This window comes from Suricata suricatta, chromosome 1 (genome assembly GCF_006229205.1).
Source record: "Suricata suricatta isolate VVHF042 chromosome 1, meerkat_22Aug2017_6uvM2_HiC, whole genome shotgun sequence".
Taxonomy (NCBI): domain Eukaryota; kingdom Metazoa; phylum Chordata; class Mammalia; order Carnivora; family Herpestidae; genus Suricata; species Suricata suricatta.
Genome location: NC_043700.1, coordinates 1366954 through 1378092, shown reverse-complemented (window position 1 = coordinate 1378092; position 11139 = coordinate 1366954). Strand labels below are relative to the sequence as shown.

Sequence of the window (11139 nt, the reverse complement as noted above, 5' to 3'; positions counted from 1 at the left end):
GAGTTTTTAACCTTGGATGGCCACAAATCTTGTCAAGGGCGCTTTAGGGAAAGGCTGAGATGACCTGTCTGCGGTTCATGTCCAGGAGGGTGGAGAAGATGGTACAAGAACCTGCTTGCGTCGAAGGGTCTGTTCCTCCTGAGACCAAGCTGAAGGGTTAAGGTCGGCTTCTGCTGACCTCCTGGGATGTTACCGGATCTGCTTTCTTTACATTTTCAGCAGGACGTTCAGCATCACCCCTTCAAGCAAAGGGGATTCTGAGTTTTTACCAGCACCCTTAAATGAGTCACATGCTCCTGTCTTCTGTCCACTGGGACTATGCGCAGAGCTGAGGAACTCTCTAGTCCCTGATGGTTCAGCAATTCTCAGACGAGGACACTGGTCCTAGCGGGCTGCCTGGCAGATTAAACGACTAATTCTAGTTTGTGAATCATCAGACATTAACATGTTCTACTTCGGACGCTGTCCAAGTGTTTCAACTAAAAGTCGTTTCTAGAATCCCTTCACGGTCTTCGTGCGTTTCTACTGAAGTTTCCTGTTCCCGATCCTTCCTCCCTTCCCTCCATTTCCCTCTTCTCCCAATAATACCCTTTCTTCCTAACACTGAGGGGCTTGCCTATTTTTATGTTATTTTTAGAGACCTGCTCTTTGGTTCTGTTGGTACTTTCTATTGTTTCTTTGTTTTCTATTTTATCACTTTTGCTGTTATCATTTTTTGTCCTTCAACTTTTACTGAGTTTGCTCTGCTATTTTATGTAACGGCGTGGACACCAAGCCCAGTACTCTTACATCCGCTTTTATTAACAGACACCCACTGTGTCTGAAATTCTTTATTTTAAATCTACCCCGTAAGTTCTTACACCATAGTTTCATTATTATTCAAGTCACAATATTTCTATTTTCCATTCTGTTTTCATCAGTCTGTGAGCTAAGTACTAGTATTATTTTTAATTTTCAAATGTTTCGATTGATTTTTTAAATTAGAAATTCTTTAGCATTTCTAATATTTGCTTTGAGGAATGCTATGTAATTTTTCTTATAGACATTCCATTTGAATATTTATTTGAAAAGAAATATCCATCTTTAGGTTGATCATACACTATATTCTTCTGCAGTTTACTAATTTTGTATCCAGTATCCATGACAGTGAAGGGAACTTTCTTAAAATCTCCCATTCCAATTATGTACTTAACTATTGCTGATTATTTCTCAGTCGTATTTTGCTTTAGATATTTGGAGGCTGCCTGGTCAGGTGCACACAAGTTTAGAACTCTTACAATTCTCTTTTGTGAAGGACTCTATACCTCATGTTTCACAGCCTAACATTCAATATATTATGGTAATACTGACTATATTTTGGTTGGAGTTGGCCTTGTGTTTCTTTTTCCATCAATTTACTTACAAATGTTTTATATCCTTACATAGCTCTTATATGTATAACAAGCAGTTTTGTTACTTTATCCAACCTGAGAATTTCTTTCATGGGCAATTGGATTCAATTTATAGTTGATATAAGTAGCAATATATTTAGACTAATTTTGCCATCTTTTTTCATACCATATGCCATACTTTCTTACTTTACATTTTCTTGCTTTCTACCAGACTGGGTTTTTCTCTACTGGATTGGAAGTTAAAGACTCCATTTCTGTTCTTTTAGTGGTTACTCACAGCGAAAAACACCCAATTGTTACCTATAGTCTCTAACTGAGGTTAGATGCTTAGGGTCAATCACCCTCCAATGGACAGTTACCGTGGCCTGGGGCTTGGTCCCTCCCTGTAGTTACACTCTTGAAATGAAACTACGCTACTAGGGCCGTCTTGATCAATACTTGGTTAGATTCATTCACAGAGTTACTTGCTCACTGCTCTTTCTGCTTCTCATCAGGTTGAGTACCTTTTCCTTGAAATGCACCATGAAATAGTCCTTGGGGTCTGAGCAGGAGATCCCCCCAATCTTTAGCTCATGCTGCCTTTGGGTCCCTCTCTTTAAACACCTGTGCTTTGGTGTTAGTGGACTGATCTGTGCTCAGCAGTCTTAAGTATATGTGCCAAGGGATGGATTCAGGCTTGACCCTTCTTTGAACTTGTCTTTCTATAGTCTGAGAACTTAGATCCTTCCTGAATTCTAGAAAAGTATTAGGACTTCCTTCTACTTTCTCATTCACATCATTTATCAGATACATGGTAGTACTCGGCCTCCATGTTTCTTCCCTTTCCCTTTACATGCTTCACATATTTAACTCCCTGTTTTACACTTATCAACTATCCTTTTTAGAGCTGTGATACAGGGGCGCCTGGGTGACTCAGTCAGTTAAGCATCCGACTTTGGCTCAGGTCATGGGTTCGAGCCCCACATCGGGCTCTGTGCCGAGAGCTCAGAGCCTGAGGCCTGTTTCAGATTCTGTGTCTCCCTCTCTCTCTGACCCCTCCCCAGCCCATGCTCTGTCTCTGTCTCTCAAATGAATAATGTTAAAATAAAACAAAAATGTAATACAGCCACACACACCCATGTGCTCAAATATTCTGCCCCCTGGTATCAAAGAGGCACGATGAGACATACAAAACATGAACATAAAACACTCATAAGCTGTGAACCTTGGGCTTGTAGACACAGTAACTAGTCATTTTTTTACACCCAGAGGGAAAGACTGATAAACTGAATCCACTAAAACTCAATTTCAGACAACTCAAACCTGGTTCAGAGTCTGAATTTTCTCTTGGCACATCATCATAAATGGCTTCTTCTGGATCTGGAATAAAAAGAAAGAAAGTTTCAAAACTGACCGAGACCAAGTACAATGTCCACTGTTCAGGCCCACAGCCTCCTACGACGCCATGCGGAAGGCGCGCACCTTGGCAAAGCGGCAGCTTTCCGGGGACTGAAGGGTGACACTCTACACGGGCCAGCTGTGAAATATCTCCAACAGGGAACTTTATGGTTTCTAGGCTAATTTAGGCCATTATTTTGTGTTCATCTGCATGTCTCTAAGCTGCTCTTTATAAATATTTTTCAGTGTACAAAGTTAACGTGTTCTGATGTACAAATGATCCAGAGGCGCCCTACATGGTTCCAGAACCAAAGGGGCAGCTCAGGCGGCGCTATGTTAACAAGAAACCTAACATAAATCGATCATTCTGCGATAGTCTGAACTGCTGGATATGAAAAAGAGGAACACGCAAGAGAAAGGCTCTCAGACCACATTATGTGGAATGTTCGTGTCCTCTGAGATTGTAACACGTTTTCTTAAGATAAGGTGGGGCTCCTTCCGGGCCAGACTACGGAGTGAGGACAATATGGGAAGGTGGTGTATGAGCCGCAGTGAAGCTAGAAAGGTATTTCAGTGTTTGTAAGAGTTCAGGCCGTCGCGGAAATCGACCACGCTATGGTCTTACACACTGAAAACCATCAAGGTCACCGTGACTAAGCAACAACCGGAAAATGAGGTAAATAACCTCAACTTTGGCCCTGCCCTTGAGCCATTGCTGCCTTCTGGGGAGGCGGAGCGGGTAGAAGGCAAATTTGGGGACGCCCCTCGTCCTCCTTCTGCCATCGAGCCCCCATGGGCCAGACGCTCCCCTCCTCGTAATAACAGTAACTGCAACCGTGATAAGCATTTCCACTCCTGAGAACGTGAGCAATGCTCATCGCACCCGTGAGAACCACGAGTCCGCGTACGTGCAGAAGAACGCAGTCTATGACACACACACACACACACACACACAATGTGGGTTAATCGACGGTGTATGTGACGGGTAAGGCTTCTGGTCACCACTGGGCTGTTAGTACTTAAGTTCTGGGAGGGAGTCTAAAATTCGACCCAGAATTTTTGCCGGGGTGGGTGTCAGCACCCCAACGCGTGTGTTATTCTAGTTAACTGCCACTTGTGCAATAAAACAACTCATGGGAGAAAGTCAGACAAACTTGGCATTGGAGATAAAATTGCTAGCGAACAGGAAGACAATACTTTCATCCTGGAACGATCCCGATTTAGCGGCCCCTAGCAGAATCATCTACTTATGCTGAGTTCCGTGGCAGTACCGTCATAATTAAAGCCAGAGCGACACACTCCAGGAGATACCTGAATAAGGAGACAGCTCCAGTGGTTCTTCCTTGTGAGTCAGTCACAGAAAATTACACAGAAATTAGCGAGCCAGCGGATGATAAAGGGACAATTAGAAAAGCCATCTTTACTTTTCTTTAAAAATTAAAAGTCAAGTCTGGGTAAAAACAGCTCAGCTTTGTAAGCTGCACTAGAACAGAGGAGCGGTGTGCCATATGGCCAGTGGGCTGCCGTAACCAGCCACCCACCCCCTTCTAAAATGGTAGCCTGAAAAAGCATCTGGTGAGAATCACAAGAAGGCCTGGGGAGCGTCTCCGTGGTGACTCGCTGACTGTGGGCCTGAGTCAAAGCCTCCGTTCCCCACATGCGGGACCATCGTGACAGAGCCCAACAACTGTACTGGAAGAAACAATGGGGGCAAACCCACGTGGGACGGGGTGAGCAGAGACGGGCGGAGTAAACTACGGGCTTCAGAGAGCCCCGGAGACAGGACGGCAGTGGCAGCCAGCTCTGCTGGGACCTTCGGGGAAACGCACGCAGTTTTGAAGGAACATGGGAATCATCAGAACCCAGCAAAAACACGCTGTCTCCGGGACGGCGTCCACGCGGAGCCTGGCGAGGATGCGGGCCCAGGCCCGCCCGCCTCCCGGTGCTCCTGGTACTCACTCTCCATCCACGCGGTGTTGGCCGGGTCCGCCGCCCACCGGGCGAGGGCACTGTCCTCCTGCGGCACTCGCTCGTCACTGGGAGAAAGCAGACCGTAAACCACAGCGGTGAGCATGCTTCGGGTCAGGAGGCTGCGGAACGGCCCCAGGCTGCGCGAGCTCCGACGTGTGCACGCCGTCCCCAGGCGTTACTACGGCGTCCTGCGCCGAGAATGTCTTCGGAGCCGCTGCCTACGCACTTGGGAGTCTGACCCCGCCCCCACGCCCACAGCGTGCACGTGTGTGGAAGGACCCCAGCTCACGGCCCCACCACGCCTTCCCACTTCTCTTTTCTGGACGTCTTTTAAACCCTTAGACTTAAGCCCTTGAAAAGCTCGTGATCTCCACCCTAATGATCTCATTAGTAACAGGTGGGTGACCTCGGTCCGTATCTACTGGGACAGGGACACCCTTCCCCCGGCTCCCTGCACACACCCCGTTTCTGGGATACGTGAGGAATAGATCTGGTCCTTTCCTTCCTCGTGTGTGGGGCCAGGCGTACTGAGGCTGTGCCTTCGATCAAAATGACCTGAGGGGTTCAGCTCCCAGAAGTTGTCACAGGGGACGTCTAGGGGGCCACCGACTGACACAGGCAGAGGCTTCTGCCCCTCGCCCAGCAGGTCTGGATCTGCATGTGCTCGTGTTATCAGACCAGCCGCGGCTTCATGATACAGACGCCAGGCTCAAGCTTCACTCCCAGCGGCTCGTGAGCGCTTCCAAACGCCGGCCACAGGCCCGCGTCCGGCGCAGCAGAAACAGGAGACACGAGGCCCCTGCCCCAGGAGACCTGATGCGCCGTCCAGCAGCTGCCAGAGCTTCCTGAGGGCCTGTTGTGTGCCTCCCACACACAGAGGCCCGCCCACGTGACAGGAAGGGACATCACACCACCAGAAATGGAGAGTGCTCACGAAGCAGCTGGTGGTGTGCTCCAGCGCAATGGTCCTGGGGTCCAAGTCACAGGGTCACACACAGGGACTGAGAACACTGTCCCGTGGGCAACAGCAAGCCACCGGAATGCTTTATTCAAAGAACGACAAGGTCAGATTCATTGTACACACTGGGGACAAGACCCACGCGCGCTGATGAAGACCTCAGGGCCCGCGGCCACAGGAGCTTTGCAAGGAATAGCTGGGCGCAGCGTGGAGCAATTCCGGGAAGGGAAAGAAGCGGGAGCCACGGTGACGCGCAGAGACGAGCACGGGAGCTCGGGAAAACGCACACGTGCAAAGAGTCATTCGTACGGAGTTGATGCCACCCTTGACGATAAGTGACAGAGATGGTGGGTGGCCTCTTCCGTTACTATCATTTTTGCTTGTTTGCTGAAAGTTCTAATGGTTAAATACTTGCAAGACTTAAAAACCAGGGAAGATGGCAAAGGTCTTAAAAACGGTCCAGGTCACAGACACGTCAGCTGTGCAAGTATGTGCAACACAACACACTACATTGTGGATGCGTGTAAGAGAAGAAGCTGAGTCCATCCCCACACTTAGTTCAGGAACGTGTCACATTATATATATATATATATATCATTACATATATATATTCTCATACTTTTTAGATTTAAAATCACATCAAAATGAAGTTAAGCAAAAAAGAAAATCTATAGCAAAAATGGATGATATTTTAAACTATTCCTGAGTGTTTCTGTGTGTTTAAAAAAGGTCACGCTTTTGAAAACAACGTAAGCTTGCCCTCTCACACCACTTCACGTCTTTTCGTTCTAAGAAACGATCCTTTCAGCAGCTGTGTTTTCCATCATAGGTTTCAGATCACCGGCGGTAACGTGCCACCCACTCGTGTCTCATTATGCACACGCGGTGACTTTACCGCGGGGCCTTAGCTGATCTGCGTTGCAACAAATGTAACGTAAACCAGGTACAAAGAGCTCGTGGCGCGTGTGCCCTTCTGCAGAGATCCCGCTCACTTGGGGAGGAGCGTGTCTCTCCACATTCAGAGGCCAGCCTCCCGCCCCAAAGGAAAAGCCAGGTGAGTGTGAAAACAGCAGGTGAGGAGCCGACGCCCGAGTCAGGAGCCCACCCTCGCTCTGTCCGCTCCACGGAGGCGTGCGCGGGCAAGCGGCCGCCTGGGAGGAAGGGGCGCCTCGCCGGCATGCTGAGACCGGTTTACTTACGCTCCGCCTTGGGGGCCCGGCACAGGCCAGGCACTCAGTAAAGGCTTGGCAAACTGAGGTATAAGCAACTAAAAGTGGATAAATAAACACAGCCAGCACCCACCAAACACAGCACTGGGCGAGGTGGTGGATACTCTAACGCTACGTAAAGGCTGGTCCCACTAAATGGCCTTTAACTCATAAAAGGTTACAAAGATGGAGATCATATATTGAAAAAAGGTCCAGTAGAACGAGAAAAAATAACCATTACCAACATATTCACAACTAACGAAGGAGCCCCAAAATAGATGAAGGGAAGATACACAGTCATAGACCGTCCCACAGGGACAGCTGGGCACACCAACGCAGAACTTTCAACAATGGAATCCACCAGGCAGAAGATGGTAAGAGTGCCACAAATCAACTAGATCTGGCACAGCAGAACGTGACACCCACGCACGCTTACAAGCTAAACTACAAAACTCTTAGAAGAAAACATAGTGAGCGCGCTTCACGACACGGGATTTGCCAACCACTGACTGGACAGGACACCAAAGGCACAGGCAATATCGAAGAAACAAAACACATAAATTGGATTTCATCAAAACTAAAAACTTTTGTGGAAAAATGCCATTGAGGGAGTGAAAAGACAACCCACACAGGAGGAGGTGTTCACAAACCACACACCCGATACAGGACTAGTGTTGAGACTACATGAAGAACTCCTACAACTCAACAACAAACCCAACTCTAACACGGGGAAAGGACTTAAATGGCATTTCTCCAAAGAAGACATACCAATGGGTGACAGGACACGATGAGGTGCTCAACATCATTATTCATCAAAGAAGTGCAAACCAAAACCACCATGAGGTACCATCTCATACTCCCTAGAATGACAATAGTTTTTAAGGAAAAATGGAAAATAAATTTGGTGACTATGTGGAGAATTTGGAAGCAGTTCATTGCCGGTGGGAATGTGAAATGGCACAGTCTCTGTGGAAAAGAATTTTCTGGTCCTCAAAAAGTGAAATATAGACTCACCATAAGATCCAGCATTCTGCCCACAGGCATAGAACCAAAGGGACAGGGAGCAAGGACTTAGTTGCACAAGAACACGTGTTCCCAGCAGCGCGATTCACAACAGCCCAGAAGTGGAAACCACACAAGTGCCCATCAAGAGGTGAGTGGGTGGACAAAAGGTGGCATGTGCTCACAAAGAAGTATTACGCAGGCTTGAAAAGGAAGGACATCCGGATGCATCCTACAACACGGGAAAACCTCGCTAACATGACGTGAAGTGAAACAAGCCAGACACAAAAGAACACGAGTTGCCCAGATTGAGCCAATCCATGGAGCGAGGATGCAGAGCAGGGGCTGTCGGGGGCTGGGAGGAGGTGGCCGGTAGATTCCTACAGGAGGGTGAAGCTCCTGTCTAAAAGGAGGAAATATTCTGGACGGGGAGCGTGGTGATGGTTGTGAGACACGGTGTACGCATGAGGTGCCACTCAATGTTACACTTCAAATGGTTCAAATCGCAAGTTTTACCTTATATAGGTCTTAACCCAATTTTACCACGGATAACGCAATGTACCAAAAGCCATAGGACCGTCCACTTCAAACAGGTGTGGATTATACGTCAGTATGGCCGCTCAGCCGCCAAGCAACGAGCATGCTGGCATGCTCAGCCTTGGTCAGAACTACTCTCTCCCTTCACATGACTCTTAGTCCAGTTGTAGAGAGGGCCAGAGGCCGTGACGGTGAGGGCACACTATTTTAATCAGTTCTGAAGCAGGTGTGCCCTCACAGCTCCAGAAGAAGAGAGAATTTTATAAAATGAGACACTGAGGCAAAGTTTTGAAACGTACACTGGAGTTTGCCTGGAAGATGGGCTTTTCCTGGGCATCTCAAGGTGATGAATTAGTGTTTCTGAAGGCAAGTGGCACTAAAGAAAAGTCTACAATCAATCAGTTAGAAGTATTCTTGCTGAAAGCTGGGGTGGGTGCACTGAAAACTCCCCTCCGGCCCCACAGGATTCTGAGCCCCTTTCCAATGCCAGAGCACACGTAGCATCTCCAGGCCGGAGGCTCAGGAGGGCCGCCTCTTCCTGGCCTATTTGCATGTGCGTTTGTATGGTCGGTCTTTCCACACACAGTAGGAGCCTCTAGCTGATTCCTCATATTCTGGACACCCATCCTGGGAGCCCCTGGGGAAGAGAGCAGAGGGATGTTGGGGACCCAGGAGGGAGGGCTTGGGGTGGGGGACAGGTCTGGTTGGTCACTACCTCACAGCACTGAGGGCGGGCAGGACAGCCCCCCAGTGTCCCCACACTCGACATTTCAGGAAATGGTCATGGCTCAGAGCAGGGGTGTAAACTGAGTAAGTTTACCTGTTTGCTGGATCCTCAGAACTTAGAGAATTAAACGGGCTGTCTTCTGCTGCTTCCTGTGTCTCTGTGAGGAAAGGATAAAAAAATTATATGGTTTTATGCTTAGGGTAAAATTGTGAGAAGTGGAATTTTACACTTAAAATGGTTCCATATTTTCTGTTCTTGTGAATGATAGACTTATCTTAGCATAAAAATTATAAACTGATAGATTTAAGTTTTTTTAGGTTGGATTCAAAATAAGATGTTTTCAAAATAGGCTTATAGTAAAAAGTGATATCCAAAGGCCCCTGGAACAGCTGGAATTAAAACGGTACCCAAAGAAATCAGGCTGCAGTAAAAAACACATTCTCTCCCATGTCATGATTTTTCATGGGAATTTACTATTGTGATTTATTGGAAAGTGTGTCTAGATGAGGGCTTCCAAAGATCCTCAGGGGACAAAGAGTGGCATTCATGATATTTGACAACCAAGTTTTTATAAACTTACATGCATGGGCACACACAGGTATACACACACATGTGGGCACACCTGCGTGCACGCACACACACATGTATACACGTGTACATGTGCGCACAAGTGTGCACTCATACACACCCATACACATGCATGCGCGCGCACGTGTGTACACTCACGCATGCACGGGCACATGGGCACACATGTACATGCATGTGCAGATATGTATACACACGCACATATGTGTACACTCACACACATAAACACACGTGCACACACGCCTACATGCACATGTGCGCGCGTACACTCGCACGTGTACACATGCGCGCGCGCACGGTCTGTCACCCGTGTCCGGCTGACTGCTGTCTCTCACCCCGGGGGTTTGATCCAAGCGGGTGATGAGCTCAGGCTTAGCCACCTGCTCCACCGACTGGTGGTTAATTACTACGCTGGGAAATTGTCCATAAACACCGTTTTAGAAGCAATTTATTGTGTGTTAAGCAGCTGTTCCTGAGTACTTTCAAAGCTCTCAATGGGTGACTCGAGATCCAGGAGGGCTGGGCTTCATGGAGTAAGCCTGGAGATCTCACCCATAAAATGGCCCCGTGGCCGCAGCGGACAGTGACAAGCACCCCTTCCCCAGCAGTGGAACCTGCCTGGCGGTGCGCCAGGGACTGCAGAGGCATGAACTCCAGCTATGGAGGCCACTGAAACCTCGCTATCAGCCAAGGAGCACACGCCAGGTCAGGGGCAGGGCCGGGCGCTGACCTCAGACCTGCTCTTCCCGCCGCACCACACTCCCCCAAAGAATGCCCCCTGTGCCCTCCTAGAAGACAAACATGCTCAACAAAGTCAACAAGAAAGGCCGCTGACCGGCAGCGCACACGGTCACACAGTGGTTATCTTTGCCGCAGCTGGTTCAAGGGCCCCTCCTGCTGTCCCCGAATGCGCACCGCAGGTGCCTGAATCCACCCCCCAAAACAACGCCCTCCCGACTGCGCTCCACCTCCCAAGAAAGAAGATGCACCGTGATGTCTGCTAAAAGGAGAACTTTGACTTGGAATGTGATGCGCATACTCGTGAGGAAGTTCTCCCCCTGGCCACTCAAACCAACCATCTCTTAACTGTTCTGGAAGGATCTGGAAGCTCGTGCCACAAGGCAGGGCACCATGAGTCTCTGACCACTGGAGACCCGCTCATGAACAGAGGCGGAAGCTCAGGGTCGTTTCTCAGAGTTGCTTTTGGGCGGTGGGGAAGACGACGGACTGCGGCTGTTCCTGTTTCTCAGGGTCGTGTTCCAGGGCGCAGCCTCCGAGTGAGTGAGGTAGCCCGAGCGGGGACGCGCACGCTGACTGCGGCCCGAGGGAGCCCGAGCGGGGACGCACACGCCAGCCCTGGGGAGCCCGAGCGGGGACGCGCAC

At 48.9% G+C, this 11139-nt stretch overlaps 1 protein-coding gene across 1 annotated transcript in view; it reads right to left on the bottom strand.

Moving 5' to 3' along the window:
* ARHGEF10 (Rho guanine nucleotide exchange factor 10) overlaps positions 1-11139 on the bottom strand; it is an 81311-nt gene that overhangs the window by 51870 nt on the left and 18302 nt on the right. Inside the window, exons 5-8 of the mRNA XM_029933186.1 lie at positions 10309-10413; positions 9265-9326; positions 4728-4804; positions 2694-2750 (exon numbers count right to left, since the gene is read on the bottom strand). Coding sequence (XP_029789046.1) covers positions 2694-2750; positions 4728-4804; positions 9265-9326; positions 10309-10413 — 301 coding nt within the window. The remainder of the gene's footprint in view (positions 1-2693; positions 2751-4727; positions 4805-9264; positions 9327-10308; positions 10414-11139) is intronic.